The sequence below is a fragment of the Lissotriton helveticus genome, chromosome 10, assembly GCF_964261635.1.
Source record: "Lissotriton helveticus chromosome 10, aLisHel1.1, whole genome shotgun sequence".
NCBI lineage: Eukaryota > Metazoa > Chordata > Amphibia > Caudata > Salamandridae > Lissotriton > Lissotriton helveticus.
The window spans coordinates 49,701,225-49,723,995 of NC_136071.1; the positions used below are offsets into that span (position 1 = coordinate 49,701,225).

Consider the following 22,771-nt stretch of genomic DNA (forward strand, 5'->3'; position numbering starts at 1 on the left):
AATAAAGTGTTCCAAAATTCTTTCTGATGCTAACATGTACACTTGCTTCAAACTCAAGGAGCTCTGTTTTGTTTTAGAACCAGGGTTTATAATAAATCTTAGCCCCCCATTCAAAGTGTAGCAAGCAAAATGTTCCCCTTTGGGGTATTAAGTGGCTGGGGTACAGCATACGCAGATTCTATTGAACACCAATAGAAATAAACTATTTCTCATACTAATACTTGTTGGCAGTTTCCTCTCCACCTCCTCAAATGTTATGCATCTTCCTTATTTAGAACTCTTCTTGTAAAATAGGGAGGAAATTTGCCTGTTTCTTGAAGTGGGATACCTACTTCACAATCACAAACTGTTGTGTAGATGATAGCTACTGCAGGCTACTGTTCTTCTGTAGCACCCATTTTTCCATTTCAAAATACTAAAAATAGACATTAATTTTTATCAACATCTAAGTCCTGACTACATGTTATTTTCTTGTAATATTAAAGTTCTGTGCACCTCTTTCTTGAAGTGGGATGCCTACTTTACAATCACAAACTGTTGTGAAGAAGAAAGTTACTGAAGGCTACAAAAGGTACTGTTCTTCTGTGGCACCCATTTTCCATTTCAAAATACTAAACATAGGCATTCATTTTTATCCACATCCAAGTCTTGCCTACATGTTATTTTCTAGTAATGTTAGAATTGTGTGCACCTTTTTGACCAACGTGGGGCATTCAGTGGTGTCTTCCAGTCTCTTCAGCAATACAAACGCATCTTTAAGAACGATCCGATGATCTTCGACATTCAAGTATCTTTCCTGTAAGAGAGTACAGACCACTTGATCTTAGGAATATTTATATATATATTTTTTTTTTTTCTTAAACTTTGTTTATTGATTTTCCAGCTGAGGGTGATATACAGCAAAAAAACAGAGCAATCAACAACCATAACAGAAAAGGTAAATGATGACGGGCAGACTTAGTGACCGTATGCACAATGGGCAATGATCCACAACAACACCAGCAGTCAAATAGTGCACAGCAATATACAATTAACATGACAGCAAACAGTTAATAGTGATAACATAGAAAAACATGCATAACGTTTACCCCAAGCAGGCCACAGTAAAGTCAGTATACATCCACATGGGAGTGATGTATATAGTAATCGTATAACAACCTCCCCACCAAACCTAGGGTTGTGTTTGAATGTTTGGGGCAAGCGTTTCAGTGGCAGGAGGTGTCGTCCTCTCATCCCGGGGGGATTCAGGGGCCACCCTCTCAGTGCGCGTTAGCCCATGTCACAAATGGGGCCCATATGTCTTTGGGTCTCGACGCCATGGGCATGAGATCCCAATATGCTGATAGCATTTCCTGGCAGTATGTAATGTTGGGAATCCAAGTATCAACTGTGGGCGCCTGGATGCATCGCAATTCGCTGCCTGGCCAGGAGGAGCATCATGGCCAACAGACGATTTGTCACCGGAGATGTGTCTGCCACGTAACCTAATAAAGCTATCAGCGGGAAGCGGACTTACCGGTTCCCAGTTACCTCATAAATGATGTCAAATACTTTGTCTCATACACGCAATATGGGTGGGCAGGACCACGCAAGGTGGAGGAAGGATGTCTGTCTGTAGGCGCATCTCCAATATTTGGCATCAGGTCTTAGACCCATTTTGACCAGTTGCAAGGAGTGCAGTAAAGTCTGTGAAGATACTCAAAATTAATAAGTCTGAGTTTATAATTGGGAGAGAGAGGTATTAGAGTTGTGATTAGCAGAAGGCCCATTGAGCCACTGTGGGTGGTGGGTCCAGGTCAGCGCACCACAGCCCCAGCGCATTGGGTGCAACTATCGGTGTGGTTTTTTGTGTACCGTTGTAAATGTGTGTAATCAGTTGCTTGGGCGACGGATTCGCTAATATATTTTCTAGCACAGCTAGCGTTGGTGGCGCCAAGGGGAAGGTGGCATGAGCTTGTATGCAGTTTGCCCAGAGCTGGTAGTATAAAAGGAGTTCCTAAGCGGGCGACTGGGTGCCGACGGGAGCCATTGCCACACTAAGACCTTCTTCTCTGGATAGAAGTCGTCAGAAGAGGTAAGGCCCATCCGACGTGCGTGCTGAATGGAGCGGGTGTGATGTAGGGGGTGGGGAGATTGGGTGGTGCGCCTGTGGCATCGATGATGCATACAGTATTTAGCCCTTCGTTAGGTCTTTTGTATATGTACCAGGTGGCAGCTGCTAAAGGGGCAGGAAAGGCAACATCTTTTTCAATCGCCACATGAGGTTGGAATGGGATAGGGTGAGTCCAGTAATGGAGGTATTGAGCCAATGTGCTTAAAGCATAGGGCTCCAAGTCTGGTGATCCCAGACCGTCCTGCGCGAGTGGCAGTGTCAGCACCTCCCATTTGATATGTGGTTGTTCACCCCCTCAAACGTGTCACTAGAAGGGACCATAGTTGCCTAAAGAAGGCATGTGTTAGAGGAAGAGGAATCTTGACAAAAAGGTACAGGAATTTAGGTAGAATTATCATTTTCTCTATGGCAATTCTGCCAGCCAACGAAAACGGTATTTTGGCCCATAGGGCTATTTTACTTTCCAGCCAGGTGATCAGCCTGCTATAATTAATTCGCCAAATCTCCTGTACCTCTCTGCTGAGCCATATCCCCAAATATTTAACCGTCCCTTCATCCCAGGTCAAGGGGAAGTCCAGATCAAGTACGATTGGGGCCGGCGTCAGAGGGAGAAGCGTCGATTTTGCCCAGTTGACCGGTATGCCCGACATGCTGCCAAACAGGAGGATCTCCCATTGCACAGGATTAAGGTTCAATGCAGGGTCACGTATATATAGCGTGTATAGGGTAAAAGTCAGATACCAGGTCGCTGGCCCTGAGTCTGGCATTATGGTGAGTGTAAAGCAGGGTAATTAGTTTAAGAAAGATGGTGCAATGGCTGTTCTAGACAATTTTGTGAAAAGGTACAGCCACTCGAGGGAGTTGAATGTTTTTTTTGGTTTTCAGGAAGGCAGAGAGGGCCGGCAGATCCAGGTTCAGTTGATGGAGGATGAAAAAAAGGTACGTAAATTATGAGCAGTGGATCTCCCCAGAATAAAACCGGACTAGTCCAGTCTGGCAATAATTGGGAGTAAGGGTTGCAGTCTATTGGCAAGTAATTTAGCTAGTATTTTACCATCAATATTAATGAGGGAGAGTGGGCGATAGGAATCGCATTTATTAGCTGGTTGTCCGGTTTTAAGATTATAATAATCACGGCCTCTCGCATTGTTGGCGACAGGTGGCCTCTTTCAGTGACTCCTAAGATACCGCCAAGAGATAAGGGACAAGTATGTTGGTGTACGTGTTATAGAACGAAGCCGTCAGTCCGTCCAGCCCGAGGGCTTTATCCCTGGGTAGACTGTTTATTACCTGCATAATATCTTCCACTGTGAAGGGCATATCCAGGTATTCATGGTGAGCGTTGCTCAGTCACACTAGCTCAATGGATTCTAGATATGCCTGCAACTCAAGGTTCAGGCTGCTCTGTGTGGCATTGTAAAGGGATGCATAGAAGACTTTTAATCTTTCCAGCGTGGCGGTCTGCCCACAGACAGGGCTAGAGTCTCTGTGACATAGGACGAGGTGCCAGGCTGTCTAAGTGTGTTAGCCAGGGCTCTGCTTGGGTGATCTCACTCCCCATATCTATGCACACCTGAGTTCTTCCTCAGGAAGTTTGTCTCGTGAACTGCTTCTGTCATATTCAGAGATTTTCTCACGTATAGTTTATAGACAGTCCGCTCTGAAAGTACAGACGTTCTGTCTGATGGCTCTCTGTCTCTATCCTTTCCAGATTATTTGGCAATACACGCCCCTCTTATAACAGACTTGAAGGCTTCCTACAGTGTGGAGGGGGAAATCAACTGATTTTTCATTAGTGGCAAAGAAATGTAAGATCTCCGTACGCACCTCCATACGGAATACTGCATCATTTAATGTATGTGGAGGCAGGCGCCAGCTGAAAGCACATGGCCTAGATATCGGTATGGTCCAGCTAAGTAGGACAGGGGAGTGATCTGAGAGGGTGCGTGGCATGTGTTTGATGTTTGTGGACCAGGACGTAATATCGCTGGACATTAACCAAAAGTCCAAGGGGGACCATGCATTGTGGCATGTGGATATTAAGGTCTCCTCCCTAACCCCCGGGTGCCAAGCACACCATATATTTATTTTATTTATTTATTTAATTTATATAGCGCGTTATAACCACCGGGGTCTCTAAGCGCTGTCAGCCCACATTCTAGTGTCAGCAGGGTTGTGTGTAGTGTGCCTCTCAATAGGACATAGCGGCCCTCAGAATCGGTGACAGAGTTGGTGGTAGTCCAGCCCACCCCTCGCCTGATCAGGATTGCTTTACCAAGCGCATAGTTAGAGTGCACCGCAGAGGAGTGTGTCTCTCCCCAGTATCTGTGGTGTAGTTTGGGGTCAGTATTGCTCCTAAGGTGCGTTTCTTGCAAAAAGCAAATATCTGTCTTGTGCCAAATTAAATAGGAGTGTACTAATCTAGCCTTTCTGTGACTATTGAGACCACGTATGTTCAGGTCAGGAACTAGATTGCAAGTAGCACGACTTGTGCATTGGGCATGTGCTGTAAGATGTGTGTTTGCAGTTTCCTATAAGCCGCCATTCATAAAATGGGACCTTGTCATTGAGTTGTGCGCTCCATTGCTTCTCATGCATGGCAGAATGAATGTACAATGCTTCTGAAGTACTGTGTCCCCCTTCCCATCCCCAACCGCCCAACCCACCCCTCCTCTCACACCAACCCCCCAATTAGGTTGTGTTTTCCCTTCCCACTCCCTCCCGAACAAACCAAGAAAGAAGACAGACTTGTCAAACCATGGGAGATCTCTGTGGGGGTATGAGGGTGGCCGGGCTATACAAATGTTCAGGGTACAAAACAATAAGCAGTAGTGGGTGAATGTGACGGCAGCAGAGGGGTTTCCTATCTCTTAAAGTTTCAAGTCGGCCCGGTGAAGGCGGCCATAACCCTATGTTGTGAGCCGCTGCCCACAGCACCCTCTCTTTATTTAGTCATGGTCACTAAGTCTATTCTCGGCCTCAGTACGCGGAGGTGAGCTGGTCTGCCATCCCTTGGAGCAGATGTGCTTGGCGGACCTTTGGGCAGACTTGGCATCTGTGAAGAAATGAGACTGTCCTTTATATGAGATTTTATGTTTTGCTGGTTAAAGCATTGCGTACGGGATTTCGGCACATTGTAGAAGCCGTTTTGTGGGCAGGAACTCTTTTCGCGCAACTTTAACCAAGGGGGTGAAGTACGGAAATATTGATATAATATTCCCTTGATGGTTTATGGGGCCGTGATCCTGTGCAGCTTTTAGTATAGAGTCTCTGTCCTGATAGGTGCACAATTACAGGTCAAGGTGTGCCGCTGACAGGTGGCTTTGTCCCCAGGGATCTATGCGCACGCTCCATCACAAAGACTGCAGAGAGACCATTATGGAACAGATCACGTAGCAAGGACTCAGCATATGTCTCCATTTTTGGTATGGTTGTGGTCTCAGGGATTCCGGTGATGCACAGATTGTTGCGCAGAGACCGCGCTTCCAAGTCCTCATTCTTTGCCTTGATCACTTTGAGGACTTTTTCCATATTAAGAACGTATTCTCTGGAGTCCTCTTGATATTCGTGACCTTCCGAGGCACAATTCCCATGCGCATCTAGCCTAGTTTCATGGGTGTCCACCTGGCGCTTTACCGTGTCCAATCTAGAGGTGTGCGTGTCAAATTTAGTGTTAATAGATTAAAAATTAGTGTGGACCGCCAGCATTATCGTGCGCAGGTCCTCTTCCTGCTTGTCACTCATGTTGTTGAAATCGGTTTCAGGTTTAAATCCAGTGTCTGCAGCGCGAGTATGCCGCTTGTTTTCAAATGGCGGTTTAGACTGTTTTGGGTCGTTCTTACCCATCATGGGGACACGAGGTGCCACTCAGGCACAGGAGAAGAGGCTGTCTTGCACATGACTATGGCTCCACTCTGCAGTGTTTATGGCAAGAGAATGGGCTCCCAAGGTGCTGCCTCAGGTGGTCTCGGATTCAGTCCAGTAACAGGGCCCAAGGGGAGGTGAGGTCCAACACCCAATGCCTAGCAAGGGAGCAGGACACAGGCACACCAAGGCCACAGCGCAGTTGGGCGGTCAAGTCGCCTGGGTTCCCAGTATCCTGTGCCGTCCCCAAACTGCATCAGTGCCAGCTCCCACCCCCAAACAGCACCTCTAGCTCTATAGAGCCACCGACTCAACCGGCAGGCCCTTGGTGCTCCCTCAATCAAGGCAGGGTCAGAAGACAGCGCCTCGATGCCTGGGACAGCCCACCAGCCCGTGTCCCAAGCCAGCTGCACCCCAAGGGCAAAAGGCCTACTCACAAATAGTTGCCTGGTCACGCCTGGGCATCATCTTCCTCTCATGCCCAGTCAGTTCAAGCACAGTCCCGGTTCACTGCTCAGCTGCATTCCTCAGTGACTGTGCGATTCTCCTCGTGCCTGCACTCTCATCAGCCTCCGGCATAGACTTTGGTGGGTAGGAGCAGGTCCCGTAGATCACCTCCACTGTAGCTCCTCAGCGGGTGAGCTTGCAGCAATCAACAGTATGGCGAATAGATGGAGTGCTCAGCACCTTCAGACCTCTTCTCCGGTTGTAGCTCAATGGAGTTCTTTGTGTCTGAAAGACACTATCGTCTCTGCTGCAGCAATCTCCGACTGGCGTGGTCAATAGTGTTAGGTGTCTCAGGGCCCAGCAGGATTGGGAGCCTCATCTGCCACCGCAACCGGACTAGTCAGGGCAGACCATGCAGCACACCGCTAGCCAAGGACTCACCAGCAGCCCCGGACGCTCTGATCGGCCCCCGGCAGCACACCGCGCCTCTCAGGGTTAGCTGAAAATAGCCCACAGGGTTGTGAAGGGGGATTGCCACGATAACAAAGAATATATGCAGGATAATGAGCCCGTCCGGCAGAGCTCACTCAACAGCGGCCATCTTGCTGCACGGCCAAGCCACGCCCCCTCATCATAGGAAATATTCAAAGGGTTCATCACTGTACACAACAATGGATCTGGTACACCAATCAGAGAACAGAAGTAAAATGATCCTACAATAACCAAAATGAGAAAGGATATAGAAGTTTGAGAATTTGATGCTCTAACAACTTATTTTCAATTGGAAAACGAGTTACTAGGATAGGACTCTCACGGATTGAACAATGGAGAATAGGATATTGATTCTAACGTATGAAAATAGTGGATTAAAATTGAAATCAAAATGTTGAAGCTAAAAAGAAGAAATTCATTGTTTTGACGACAAAGGCAGCAAATAGTCATATTTAACTAAGAGGTGCATAGCACAGAGGTAAATAGGTAGCTAAGTTACTCAAATTGGATAGAAACAGAGCTACTTCAAGTAGCATTGAATGAGGAAGAACTAGAACATGTTTCCAGTAATGTATGCTTTATATGGTATGCTTTATATGCACTACTAAGAGGTTGGTTACAAGTCTTGTTTTTATTCGAGTGGGATCAGGGATTAGGTGGGGGGGCCTGTTTATTGAACCGGGGGACAGGAGTGGTCCGAGGAGCAGGGGCAGCTCCTCCATGTGGGTGGAGGAGCCTCGCCCACTGCTTTCTCGCAGTGCGAGAAACAGACACATAAAATTGTATTCTATATACCATTTTATGTTTCAGCTTCTCATACTGCGAGAAAGCAGAGGTGTTTGGTTGGGGGCAGGTAGGTGGGCACTCCTGCTCTAGGGCAGGGGAGGAGAGCTCGGCCACTTCTGAAGGCGCAGACTGTTTAGGGCCAACCAAACAAGTCATGCGCACTCTGCCTTTTCTCCATGTAGACTGCATGAAGCCTACATGGTGAAAATCGCCTCCCCGTAGAAGCCTGGTTGGTCAGCGTCCCCACCAATCCCAACGCTGACATTGCGTGTTGTGATTGGCTTAGGGCAAGGGAAGGAGGCTTCCCGGAGAGGAGCAGGCAAGATGCGGGACCGGGCCGTCGAAGGTAAGTTATCATTTAATTTTTTTTCATTTTAAATTAAACACCCTCCCCACGCAACCCCCTGCCTCACACAACCCCGCACCCCCCACCTGCGAGTCACGCCCGCCGCGACTGTTGAGGAGAGGAGGGTGAGGTCAAGCGCATTTTCGGGGCAGCATTTCTTCTCCAGTCAGAGCTTTACTGTTTTTCACTTTAATGTTGTTGATTCCTTTATAATGTTTCTCCAGTAGGTAGTGCTTCTGCCTTATTTAGTCCAAGCGTTTTGTGCAGGCAACCTTTTTTATAGTAATTTCTTTTGGGCATTGTTCAGCATTGCTGCCCGGCTGAGACCGTGGTTTAGTTGGAAAAGTTGCAGGCAGTGGTGGCACATTCATTAAAGGGGCATTACTTTCTCCTCTCGTTCTGTTCTCTGGGTGGATTTCTTTTTGACATTGTTCAGCATTGCTGCATGGCTGAGAGTATGATTTCATTGGGAAAGTTGCAGGCAGTGGTGGCACATTCCTCAAAGGGGCATTACTTTCTCCTCTCATGCTGTTCTCAGGGGTGGATATGTCAATTAGGCAGAAAGAAAGAAAGGCTAGTATGGACGTGGTCATGGGGAGACTAGATGCCACAGATATTAGTCCTGATTCAACCGGCCTTGGACTCATTGGCACAAACCTAAACTAATACGGAGGCCCCCAGTGATATTGAATTTGGGGATGAGGATCACCTTAGGCGAGCGGGGGTACCCCCGAAGGTCCCTTTTCCACCAGTCAAGAAAAGGGCACAGAAGGGAACAGCAAAAGGGTGAGAGATTACAGGAGTGGGTCAGACTAATGTAGGGGCCAACACGAGTAATGGTCAGTCCTCAGGTGAGGTCATAGTGGTAGGGGGGGAAAGAGTGAGGGACAAGGTGTTGGGGGGGATGAGCCCAGACAAGTCTGGATTAGATCTGGCCAATAGCCTTGCCAGGGAGTTACCCTGCCTCACGCAATTAGGCAACCAGGGCTCACTGACTGTGACAGCAGGGGGGAGACCCCAACAGCCCCAAACGCTCTAGTGGGGGGACCCCCACACATTCCACTTGGGGGTGGAGTGGCCACCCAGAGCCTCTCCTGTGCTTCTACCCATCTAGTGGGTCCAGGGGAGGTGCAACCTTCGACAACCGGGTTGGTCTCTCTTACAATACCACTGCCCGCAGCACCAGCTGCAACTAGAGAGTCCGCATCAGGGCAAAAGGTGAGGGGTCAAAACTCGCCTGTGGTGGTGATGATCAGGTCCTTTCACCTCAAGATCAATTGGGTATGCACTTATCCTGAGGACAAGGGCTAAAATTAAGAAGGGTGCATATGTGGATTTTTTTTAACTTACTGTGGTAAAGCACCCTGAGGACGACAATAAGGATTCCAAAGACTGGTCCCATAAATGGAAGAAACCAAAAGTAGAGGAAACACTTATGAATTGGATTAGGGGTTTTACTATTTATCAATCAGTCCTCTTAGAGAAATACCCGGAGTGGGGGCCCTCAGATGGTTTACTACATGAACAAAACAGTGGGTGCTTACTGGAAATTCAGTGGGTCCTGATGGAAAGAATACGATAAGGCATTCAGGATGAAGAAAACTTCTACTGGGGCATGTTTTGGGATCAAACAGATGAGAATGCCTGGTTGCCTTGATTTTTTATTTTTTTTTGAAAACCTTTATTTACGCAAAAGTGTACACCGCTATTTAGCCGAACATCCCAGGGGCACGGCAGCACATTAAAGACATAGAAGCACGGCATACATCGATCATATTGCCAGATAGGTGAGGTTTAATTTTACTTTTAAATCAGGATGACAACAAGAACGTAAAAAGCTCCAATATAACGTAAAGAATGTGGGAATCAGGTGCCTAACCGTGATAAATAGTCATATAATGGGCAAGCCAAACAATAAGTCCTGTATAACGAAGACGATCACAAATAAGACCTGGGCAATGCATCAGAGATGTAGGATATACATGCATACAATTACTACAAGCATCAAGTAGGCGCCCGCCCATTTACACCAATAATGCAGCAACAGCTAGGACACAGATTACGACAAATCAGTGAAAACTCAGGGAATAACCCAACCGACTGATCCCAAACCCAGAAAAAGAAGAAAGTGAAAGGAAAACCAAAAGAGCGAAGAAAAAAGGCCATAGAAACAAATTAGGAACAAAAAAAAAAAAAAAAAAGGAAACCCCTCCCCCAACCCCCCACCCCGCACAACTGTAGATGGCTACGGCCTACCCCCCCTAGCAGCGTGCCTGTCGCCCAGCATCCAATCCCGAAATATAGAAGAGAGAAGAAATAGAAAAGAGAGGAGAAATATAAGAAGAAAAGAAAATAAGAAAAGCGGAGGAGGAGAGAAAATTAGAATATGAGCTTCCAGTCGCCCACCCTCCGAGCCGAGACCCTCAAATCAATACAGAGCCAACATTCGATTCAGTCATTGTACAGCCTGTCCCGCGTGGTCACCAGCCGTCTACACACCAGTACTCGAAAGAACATCCTCAGCCCTGTCCCCTGCGATCGATTATGGCAGCGGAGTCCAGCCGGCCAGCCGCCATATTGGATATAGTGGGTGAATGGGGTGTCCATGGGAATCCGTCTGGCTGCCCACCAATGCCAGCCAAAAGCAACAATGCGCGATCAGAGACCCTTCGGGAAGGACCCAAGCGCCACAATAAGCCACCAAAGTCCGTTAACCAGCCCGTTAGCATAAGTTCCAGGAGAAGAGGGGGAGTCACTCCAGAAGTCCACAGCTGAATAGTCGGACGCGGCGTTCGGGATCGAGTCTCCACACACAACGCTGGGCCACCATCACCGGACCATCCCTCATCGGTAGCAATCAGTCCTGCGGCCGGCACGAGATCCCGGTCCTCCAAAGTCCCCATAGCCACCGGGGAAAGCATCTCACCGCGGTCGGGTGCAGGGTGTGGCGCAGTGTCCCGCAAGTGAGGAAAATCACAGCCAGCGCAGTACACAGTGGGAGCAATGGCGTCCAGCCTACTCTCCAGATCCTTGGCACGACAATTCAGGGCAATGCGCAAATCACCTAGAGCAACAAGAACATCGCTGATACCCAGCGTTGCCCCAGATACAGAGGCTCCAGCACTCTTCCCAACGTGAGGCTCCTCGGCAGAGCGGGACTCACAAGCCTGAATGCCGCGCTCACATGCGTCCATCCGGTCTCCACACCGCCACTCACCAGAGTAAAATCGGACCGGGACCTCGGGACCATCGGGCTCCATAGTGTAACGATAGGTGGCGCAGACGCGGATGCAACAGTCGCCGGTCCCGCAACCGTGACCCAGAGCGCTCAGTAGCAGGCGCCAATTATGCGAAGCTCAAGACGTCGCCAGAAAGAGCCTCGGGAACACAAAGGAACTGTCCGGGCAGCTCAGGGACGGTGAACCAAATACAACGTAGTCCCCCAGATCCGCGATGTCCCACAGTTACACGACACCACCGGGTGGGCTGGATGGCTGCAGCAAGGAACAGGCAGCACAGAAGGTTCACTCCGTCCGGCCGACTCCTCCCCAACGCCGATGGCCGTTGTTATTCCATTAGGGGCCGGCCGTCCCCCGCACTCAATGTCCCGGTCTCATGGACACAAAAGGGCCGGAGACTAGGCGAGGACGCTTCGTCGCTTTCCCAGCCAGTAGCACTCCCGGAAACACGCCAACGAGGGCAGCTTCATTTCTCCCGCAGCAGGACACGGCTCGGAGGCAGGATAAATCACAGGATATAAGCACAAAGCAAGAAGGTCGGCGGAGCTGAAAGTTTAAGCGGCCATCATGTTTGCCGGCGTAGCTCCTCCCCCTGGTTGCCTTGATTGATGTTGAAGAAACCAGAGGGCGGGGGCCAGCTGCCCTTTCATCAGGCGTCGAATGGGGGAGAGCGGAAAGGGGCGGGTTGGGAATATAACAAGAAAGCATGTCTAGGCCGTAAGGGTCTTGCAAATTTAAGCACAATTGCTCCTTTTGTGGGACGACAGGGCACCCAGAGTTTAAATGTTTTAAGGAGTCCAAAGAAAAAGGTGGACAGAAATGAATGAGGCCTGTCCCTGGTTTTTAATAATCCCTCCCCGGTCTCACTATTGCTTATGAATTCTTGGTTCAATAAGAATCCACATCAGGAGCAGGCAAATCAAGTGTACTCTGGTTTTCGATTTGGATTTTAGGATGATTCCCTGCGATAGGACTTCAGGGTCCTAAGGTCTGCAAGAATCAACAGTCAACAGTCACTAGTACAGGGAGTGGAGGTAGCAAAGAGAAAAATTGACAAGGTGTTGAAGTACGGAAGGGAGGCCGAGCCGTTTGATAGTCCCCCATTTGCAGATTTTGTTTGCTCCCCTCTCAGCTTGGTTCCCAAAAAAGATCCAGGGGAATTTACATTAATTCACAATCTTTTAGCCCCTAAAGGGGCTTCTGTTAATGATGCCATAAACCCTGCCCTGACTTCGGTCAAGTATGCTTCTCTTGACAGTACCCTTGAGCTCTTAAGACAGGTAGATCCAGGGGCATTGCTAGCAAAAGCAGACATAAAGTTCGCATTTCGTCTGTTGCCAGTCCACCCAAATGATTATCATTTGTTGGGTTTTCAGTTCCAAGGAAAGTATTACTATGACAGGTCTCGTGTGCCTATTTTCAACATTTCGACACACTCCTTGAATGAGCCTTTACCCAGGTATTTGGATCCACATATGTCTTTCACTATTTGGATGACTTCCAGTTCTTGGGACCGGCTGATTCCGACCACTGTGCCAAGTCCCTGGTGACATTTGAGGGTTTGATGTCTGAGTTCGGAGTGCTCTTGGCTTAGGAGAAAATGGCTGAGCCAGCATCGACATTGACTTTCTTAGGGATTCTATAAAGGGGAAATGTAGACTGCCAGCAGAGAAGGTTAAGGCTTTCAGGGCGTCACTTGAATATTGTTTGGGGCACAGAAGGTCACCTTACATCAAGTATAGGTACTTATGGGCCAGCTAAATTTTGCCTTATGTATAATACCGATGGTCTGTCCTTTCTCACTGTCTACAGCCCAGGCTATGTCAGGACTGGGAGAAAAACCCCATAGGACCAACCTGTCAGCAGATCAAAAGCAGGACTTGAGGATCTGGTTGTCATTCCTCTCAGGTTTCAATGGTTGCCCCAGTATTGGAACTTTCATAGATTCCCATGCTTTTGTATCATTCCCCGTCGTCGGAATGAGAGTCTCGGTAACAAAAATAACATAGCAGTAGGTACAAAAGAGAAAGAAAAAGGCCTAGGCCTCATTCCCTTTTGTAGCATATCCGCCTCTTTGTGTAAAAGAGACCAAATCAGGCATCAGCCAATCAGAAGAGTCTCACCCCATAGAACCCTCCTGAAGGAACCTCAGAGCCTCAGATTTTCTGCCGCTCTGCTCAATCTCTGTTCTTCAGAAGTTTTTTCTTCAGGTTTCTCGTCAAATTGTTAGCCGTTCCTGCCAGGATGTCTGACAAGGAAAAGAAGACGTGTACAGTTGGGGGGGGGTTTTACCCAAAAGGAGTCACTGGGACCTGGGTTGATTAGTAATATGAGGAAGGGGTCCCAATGAGATTGAGAACACAAAGTAAAACTTGATAAAGACAACAATCACGTAGACATTAAATCCAACCACATTGTTTTAATCACAATGGGGAAAACATGATCAATAACATCAATAGTCAGGTAATTGGTGAAAGGTGGAGCAAGGCCCCGGGAGGGGGGGAAGGGGTGTGTGATGTTGTGAGGATACAGTGATAGGGAAGGGTTGATAGGTGACAGAATAATCAGTATTTCAAACCAAATGGTTTTGATGGTTACATACTATGTACAAAACAAAACAGGAAAAAATCCACTTTAAAATCAAGACATATCATACTCCAATCAGTACAATATATGAACAGTTGGGACGTGGAGTTGATAATTAGAACAGGTAGTTGTCGACGTTTCGACCCTCTCGAATAGGCAGGTATTGTTATGTCCTTGCAACGGGGTCTTCTTCAGGACAGGAGAATGGGGGCAGACCACCTAATTAATGTATACAAATGCTGGTATTATTTGGAATATTCTAACTAGTGGAAATAAATTACCATCATTAGATTAGGAAAGCACAATGACCTATTAAAATGGAAAGGGAAAGCATGCATGATTATCAAAGCCATTTAATAGCTTGATCAAATCATGACCCCCGTGATTGTGGGGTACCATTGTTCAAAATACGCTTCACCGTGATTAATGGAGTCTAATTCAGAGAGAGCGCGAGGGAGGCCAGTGATCCGCCACCAGGTGGTGTGTGATTGGCACGGAGTTTCTGACAAGGTATACAATGGAATATCTGACTTTACCTTGTTGGAGTCAGTTCAGGGGTAATAACAGTCAAGGACATCCAGTTAAAAATACGCTTCACCGTGATTAATGGAGTCTGATTCAGAGAGGGCGCGCGGGAGGCCAGTGATCCGCCACCAGGTGGTGTGTGGTTGGCACGGAGTTTCTGACACGGTATACAATGGAATATCTGACTTTACCTTGTTGGAGTCAGTTCAGGGGTAATAACAGTCAAGGACACCCAGTTAATGTTCCTAGGGAGGAATAAAAGGGACAGGGTCCGACATGTTGTTAGTTGGCTTGACAGACACACGTTATGAATTTATTGTAAAATTGAGGCGGAGGGAAAGAAGACGGCCCTTTTCAAGCCATGTTCCACCTGTGGCAAGAAACGGTTATTTGTTGAGGATAAGCATAAAGACTGCATCTACTGCCTCTATCCTGATCACAAGGCTGCGGACTGCAAGATCTGCCGCACCTTTTCAACCAAGACCCTCCGGGACTGTGAGGGTAGACTTCTTACATGGCTCCAGAAGTTGAAGTCCAGGAAGGACACTGTCTCCAGTGACAGTGAGGACTCTGCGTCAGCATCATCGACGAGCAGGTCAGTCAAGAGGGGTAGAGGTTCCCCTTCTCCGTCTGTGGAGCATCCTTCAAAAAAGACCAGCAGAGAGTCTGAGTGCCAAGGTCCAGGCGAATCTCCTCACCACGGTGAAAAGGAGAGGGTGGCCATCTACACCTTCTGTGGGTGTGAAGACTGATTCAGCCTTCAAAAAACCCTCTTCTCAATCTTCTGGTAAATCTGACAGAAGTTCCAAGTCGTCGACGATGAAGGCGTGGTCGACGGAGGTTCCGTCGACGAAGAAAGTGAAGGCTAAGCTTAAATTGGCGACGGATTGTCGACGAGGATGGAGTCGGCGGCGGCAGTTACAGTGACGTCGACGAGGGAGTCGACGATGACAGCGGCGTCGAGGAGGATGTTGACGACGACAGCGGCGTCAACGAGGATGTCGACGACGACAGCGATGACAAAGTGTTCGTCAACGGTGGCGACGACGACAGTGTCGTTGACCAATGCCTCGACGACGACAACATTGACGACGACGACGGCTGGATTGTCATCAGTCTCATCGTCGACGGCATCGACGACGCCCATCTCGTCGTCGAGTGTCCTGTCGTCGACAATGATTATTCCGTCGACGAAGCTGATGACGGCAGCATTATCCATACCATCATCGACGATTTTGTCGTCAGAAAAGAGAATTACAATCTCGATGACCAGAATCACTCCGGAGATGACATCTCCTAGAAGGGTTACCCCCTTGCCACCAGCTCTCCTTTTTGATGAGGATGAATCAGGGGATGATGATCAGGACTCATATGGCTATGCAAATAGTCCATCTCAACTTCTGGTTAAGTGCCAGGAAACGGATTCTGACGGAGAGTGCGACCAGGAATGTGGCTATCATCGTCATCATTTTGCCCAGCCACAGCAGTACTCCAGACAAGACATGGTTTCTGTACTGTCATCTTTCTTACAGGACCTTCATAATATGCTACAGGATTATAAAGCTAGAAGTGCACATCCTGCTCCAGCTTCGGTTGCGCAAGCCATGCCTGTCCCTGAGGCTTCCTCTATGATTGTTCCTGAGTTGCCGGCCCAGGTATCACCTCAGCCACAGACATAAGTTCCACAGGAGCTGTCTAGACCAATGGCCACCCATGATGATTCCTCGGACGAGGATCAACATTTGGATGATGTACCTGATCAAGCTTCAGAATGGGATGAGTATGTCATCCCAGACCCGGCATCTCCGTGCCAGGATCCGGTGGACTCCCCACCAGCGGATATAGGGGGGTTTCATCAACTGATTGAGAGAGCGGCTGGCAGATTCAAATTAGCAATGCCTTCTGTTGCCACCGAATGTTTCTTATATGACTTTAAGGAACCTTATAAAAAGGCAACCAGATCCATACCTATTGTCCAGCTGTGGGATGAAGGTGTAAAGGCAATGAAAAATCCAGTGACGGAGGTCCCTGTACTACCGCGTCTAGACAAGAAATACCAGGCGCCTGAGGATGGTCCGGCTTCTTTGACAGGACACCCAAGACCGGATTCGGTCATCTCTCAAGCGGCGCAGAGAAAGTCCTGCAACCCATCTGCTCCTTTAACAACTCCTCCAGATAAAGAGGGAAGGAGATTGGACAACGCCGGGAAGAGGTTCTCCTCAATGGCGAGTCTACTAGTGCGGGCTGTGAATGCCCTAACGATTTTAGGCAGATATGATCGCCAACTTTGGTGTGATGTGTCACCGTACTTGGATCAGCTTCCTCCTGAGTCGAAGACAGAAGCTAGAAAGGTGAGGCATCAATGGAGATCATCGACTGTGCCATGGATATTGCTACGACGGCTTTTCGTTCTTTGGCTGGGGCCGCAGTCCTTTGTCGCCAGGGATGGCTTAAGGCGACCTGGTTTAGGCCCAAGATCCAAAATAAAATCTTGGATCTTCCTTTTGATGCAGTGGAATTATTTGGAAAGGTGATAGACGACACTCTCCAGGATATTAAAAAAGATACTGAGACCGCTAAGTCGTTGGGTACGCTTCATTACCGTAAAGCTCCTTTTAGAGGATCCAGAGGCAAAAGCATCTACTACAGAGGATCTTATCAACAACAAAGGTACTTGTCCTGTGGCTCAGGTTTGCAGCAATATCGCCAACCTTATCACCAGCGGCAAGGTCAGTCCTCGAATTACTTGAGACCTAATAACAGAGGGAAACAGGCTCGCCAGGGACAGGATTCGTCCAAGTTCAAGTTCAAGTTCAAAAATTTGTATAGCGCACTACTCACCCAGAGGGTCTCAAGGCGCTTGGGGAGGGGGGTACATTACTTATCGAATATCCAAGTTTTTAGTTGCTTTCTGAAGGAGAGGTGGTTCTGAGTAAGGCGGAGGTGGGTGGGGAGAGAATTCCAGGTCTTGGCCGCTAAGTAGGAGAAGGATCTTCCCCCCATGGTGGATCTATGGATGCGCGGAATTGCGGCGAGGGCTTGATTGGACGATCGTAGTTGGCGGGTGGGGGTGTAGAAGGACAGTCGCGTGTTGAGGCATTCGGGTCCTAGGTCGTAGAGGGCTTTGTGTGCGTGGGTGAGGAGACGGAACTTTATTCTCTTGTTGACGGGGAGCCAGTGGAGATCTTTCAGGTGGCCGGAGATGTGAGCTTGGCGGGGATGTCTAAGATCAGTCTGGCTGATGCGTGTTGGATGCGTTGGAGTTTTTTCTGTAGTTTGGCTGTGGTTCCGGCGTAAAGGGTGTTTCCGTAATCCAGTCGGCTTGTGACCAGTGCGTGGGTGACCGTCTTTCTTGTTTCGGTGGGGATCCAGCAGAAGATTTTCTTGAGCATGCGTGGGGTGTTGAAGCATGATGATGAGACGGCGTTGACTTGTCTGGTCATCGAGAGGGAGGAGTCCAGGATGAAGCCTAGGTTACGTGCGTGGTCCGTAGGTATGGGTGCGGTTCCCAGGGCCGGTGGCCACCATGAGTCGTCCCAGGCCGCGGGGGATGAACCTAAGATGAGGACTTCCGTTTTGTCCGAGTTCAGTTTTAAGCGGCTGTTCTTCATCCACTCGGCTACTTCTTTCATTCCTTCGTGTAAGTTGGTTTTGGCGGTGTTTGGGTCTTTGGTGAGGGAGAGGATCAGCTGGGTGTTGTCTGCGTAGGAGATGATGTTGAGGTTGTGTTGGCGTGCGATGGATGCGAGGGGACTCATGTATATGTTGAAGAGGGTGGGACTGAGTGATGATCCTTGTGGTACGCCGCAGATGACTTCGGTAGCCTCTGATCTGAAAGGGGGGAGGAGGACTCTCTGGGTTCTTCCGGCGAGGAACGAGATGATCCAGTCCAATGCTTTTCCTTGTATTCCGACGTTGCTGAGGCGTTGTATGAGGGTGCTATGACAGACTGTGTCGAATGCTGCGGAGAGGTCCAGTAGGATGAGGGCCGCTGTTTCTCCGTTGTCCAGTAGAGTTCGAATGTCGTCTGTTGCTGCGATGAGGGCGGTTTCGGTGCTGTGTTTGGCTCGGAAGCCGGACTATGAGGGGTCGAGGGATTTGTTGGATTCGAGGAAGGCGGCAAGCTGACTGTTGACGGCTTTCTCAATGACTTTGGCAGGGAATGGGAGGAGCGAGATGGGGCGGTAGTTCTTAAGTTCAGTGGGGTCTGCTGTGGGTTTCTTCAGAAGGGCGCTGAGTTCGGCATGTTTCCAGCTTTCCGGGAAGGTAGCGGAGTTGAAGGAGCAGTTGATGACATCACGGAGATGGGGTGCGATAATGGAGTCTGCTTTGTTGAAAATGTGATGGGGACATGGGTCGGTTGGCGATCCCGAGTGAATGGAGTTCATTAGGCAGATGGTGTCTTCAGTGGTGATTGGGTTCCAGGCGCAAAGGTTGTTAGAGGACGGTTTAGGTTCGGAGGTGGGTGGAGAGGACTGGTCATCGGACTGGATTCCAAAGCTGTTATGTATGTCAGCGATTTTGTTGTGGAGGAATGAGGCCAGGGAGTCGCAAAGTTCTTGGGAGGGAGTGATGTCGTTGGAGCCGGCGGTGGGGTTGGTAAATTCTTTGACGATGTTGAATAGTTCCCTGCTGTTTTGGGCGTTGTTATCAAGTCGACCCTTGAATGCTGATTTCTTGGTGGATCGGATCAGTTGGTGGTGTTTGCGGGTGGCGTTTTTGAAGGTGGTGAGGTTGTCAGTGGTTGGGTTTTTTCTCCAGGTTTTCTCGAGGGTACGACAGAGCTTCTTCGATTTCTTACGGTCATTGTTGAACCAGGGGGCTTTTTTGCTACCTTGCTTGATTTGATGGTTTTTCAAGGGTGCTAGTTTGTCAGCGCTGTGGGTGATCCATTGTGTGAGGTTGGTGGCTGGTTGGTTTGGGTCCGATGATTTTGCAGTAGGGTTTTGGTGAAGCGATGTGAAGAGCTGGTCGGTAGTAATTTTGTTCCAGTCTCTTCGGGGAATAGGTTGTGGGTCGTGATCTTTTTGTAGTTGAAGTGAACGCAGCTGTGGTCCGTCCAGTGGAGAGCTGTGGTGTGATTGAAGGAGATGTGCTTGCTGGAGGTGAAGATTGAGTCGAGCGTGTGTCCGGCATAGTGGGTGGGGGTATTGACAAGTTGTTCGAGTCCGAGGTTGGCCAGGTTGTCCAGAAGGGTGGTGGAGTTGCTGTCGTTTTTCTTTTCCAGGTGGAAGTTGAGGTCTCCCAGTAGAATGTAGTCCTCAGAGGGGAGGGCGTGTGGGCTGATGAAGTCAGTGATGTCTTCGCTGAATTGTGTGCGGGGTCCTGGTGGTCTGTAGATGAGGGTGCCTCTGAGTGTGGTCTTGGGGTCGGTGTAGATCTGGAAGTGAAGGTGTTCGGCGGTAGCGAGGTAATCGTCGGAACTGGTCGTGATGCGGATGGTGTTCTTATGGATGATGGCGATGCCTCCTCCTGTTTGGTTGGTGCGGTCCTTTCGGATGATCTTGTAGCCGTCCGGGATGGCAATGGCGATGTCGGGAGCTGATGAGGCGTTCATCCAGGTTTCTGTAAGGAAGGCGACTTTCGGCGATATAGTGTCGAGTAGGTTCCAGAGTTCAATGGCGTGTCTGTGGACCGAGCGGGTGTTGAGCAGGATGCACTTTAGGTGGTTAGTGTCTGAGCTCTGTTTGGAGTTTGTGGATTTGGTGTGGGTCCTGGTCAGTCAAATTTGCAGGAGTGGCAGCTGAAGGGTCCATGTGTGTGTCCTGGGGCGGCTTGGTAGCAGTTTGGTGGGCGGCCGGCGTTAAGGGCTGAGAGGGTTGAGGCGTCGTAAGTTATGTGGGCGAAGTGGATTTTGCGGGGGCCAGGGGGTTTGGCGCTGGGCGCGGTCCAAGAGACAATAGCGGCCTCCTGGCTCTTCCTACTGTGCCCACCTCTGCAAGTCCATCAGTAAGAGGCAGGGTGTCACGATACCTTCGGAATTGGTCCAAGATAACATCGGACCGTTGGGTGCTCAACATCATTCGAAAAGGCCATACTTTGGAATTCACCCAAATCCCACCATCTGCCATTCGGTCAAAACATCTGCGTCTCGGAGTCCATCAAATGCTCCTGAAGGGTGCTATAGAGCCGGTTCCCCCCGACCAAAAAGGAGAGGGATTCTATTCCAGGTTCTTCCTGGTAAGGAAGACGCTAGAGAAATGGCGCCCCATTTTAGATCTCAGGGAGCTCAACACCTATCTCCTCTCCCTATCTTTCCGGATGGTCTCTCTTCAAGACATTCTACGGCTTGTCAATCCGGGAGATTTCATGGCCACACTCGATCTCGAAGATGCGTATTTACATGTACCAATTCACCTAGCGCACAGAAGGTTTCTACGGTTTAAAGTAGCCAAGAGTCACTATCAATTCAGGTTTTACCTTTTGGTCTTTGCTCATCCACCAGGATCTTCACAAAGGTGCTGGCGCCTGTAGGTGCGTTTCTTCAAGTAATCACTTTCAAGTCTTCCCTTACTGGACGACTGGTTGATAAAGGCTCCGTCCAGGGAGGCAGCGAGGGAAGCTGTCCGAGCATGTACAACCCTGTTTCAAAATCTAGGACTCACTTAAAAAAAAGAGAAGTCATCTCTGATCCCGTCCAGGATAGCACGCTTCCTGGGAGCCATCCTGAACTCGAATCTCTCAAAAGCTTTCCCAACCTTGGAGAGGCAGGAGAAATTGCAGACCATGGCGCTAGACTTATGAAAAAGAAGGTGTCTTTCAGTACGCCACTACAAATCTCTTCTAGGGGTAATTTCGTCATGCACTCCTCTAATTCCACACTGCAGATTGAGGATGCGTCCTCTTCAGGAACAACTGGACATCCAATGGAAGCAAATCCTTGGATCATTCGACGACAAGGTGGCCATCACCCCGACGATGAAAAGAGCGGCCTTGTGGTGGACAAAGCAAGAGAACTTGTCCCAAGGTCTATCCTTTGTAAGCGATCCGTCTCCTCAGGTGGTGACAACCGATGCGTCATTGGAAGGTTGGGGAGCGGTGATGCAAGACCTGCATGTCAGTGGACATTGGACTCCTCAGGACCGTCGACTCCATATCAATCTCTTGGGGCTAAGAGCAATCAAACTGGCTCTTCAAGCTTTTCTTCCCCACTTAAAAGGTGCAAAAGTTCTCATCCGGATGGACAACACCACGGCCATGCTTACGTGAACAAGGAAGGAGGAACAAGGTCTCTCCCGTTGTCTCAGAAAGCTCAAGAGATCTGGGAATGGGTGATCCTTCATGGAATGTCGCTGCAGGCAGAACACCTGCCGGGGGTTTTGAACGAGAATGCCGACAGACTAAGCAGGTTATCCACGGTCAGCCACGAGTGGGAGCTGAACCAGCGGGTGCTGGACGAGGTCTTCCATCAGTGGGGCAAACCGGCAATAGATCTATTTGCCACACCGACCAACAAGAAATGCCACTCTTATGCAAGCAGGCTTCACCACCGAGTATCATTGGGGAATGCACTTTCGGTAGCCTGGTCAAGGACATTTGTCTTCGCCTTTCCCTCCATTCCACTGATCCCGAAGCTCATCAGGAAAATCAAGATAGAACCATGCAAGATGATCTTGATAGCCCCTGCTTGGCCGAGACAGTTCTGGTACACGGAGATAAATCTGTTGTCGCTGGTTTCTCCTCTTCCCTTGAGAACCATCCCGGACCTTCTCACAATGTCAGAAGGGCAAGTTTGGCATCCGAATCCAAAGTCATTGCACCTGACAGCATGGCTGCTGAACAGCGAGAATTTATGAATTTTCCCATCTCGAATGAGATAAAAGATGTTCTCTCCCAGGCTAGAGCTCCTTCCACGAACAAAACTTACCGACTCAAATGGAAGAGATTCTGCATTCGGTGCAGAAAAGAGGGTGTGGACCCTTTTTATTCAGAACCTCACCAGCTGCTGCCCTATCTGTTCTCCTTGGCTAAGACAGGACTTGCTCATTTATCTATAAAAGTTCATTTGGCAGCGATTTCGAGGTACAGACGTTCTGGGTCTGGACCTTCTCTTTGGTCGTCCAGGATAGTAAAGCAATTTCTCAAAGGATTGTTCCAGGCGTACCCCCCGGTGAGGCCTCCGCCTCCTACTTGGCATCTGAATCTGGTCCTCACTCAACTTATGAAGAGTCCATTTGAAGTGATACATCGATCAGACATGAAATTTCTTTCTTGGAAATTGGCTCTCCTTCTTGCCCTCACATCAGAAAGACATATTGGGGAGTTACAGGCTCTCACATTTCTAGAGCCGTTTCTCCAATTCAAAAGGAACACTGTGAATTTGAGAACAAACCCAAGCTTCATACCCAAGGTGCCCTCGGACTTCCACTTAAA

The 22,771-nt window shown here is 48.9% G+C and overlaps 1 protein-coding gene across 10 annotated transcripts in view; it reads right to left on the reverse strand.

The window, feature by feature from the left end:
• LOC144785024 (uncharacterized) overlaps positions 1–22,771 on the reverse strand; it is a 409,707-nt gene that overhangs the window by 205,428 nt on the left and 181,508 nt on the right. For all 10 annotated transcript variants that reach the window (XR_013601741.1, XM_078664142.1, XM_078664148.1 and 7 more), the window contains one exon: positions 692–796. Coding sequence is in view for 9 of the 10 variants with exons in the window: in XM_078664142.1 (XP_078520268.1) it covers positions 692–796 (105 nt within the window). In the remaining variant the exon portion in view is untranslated. The remainder of the gene's footprint in view (positions 1–691; positions 797–22,771) is intronic.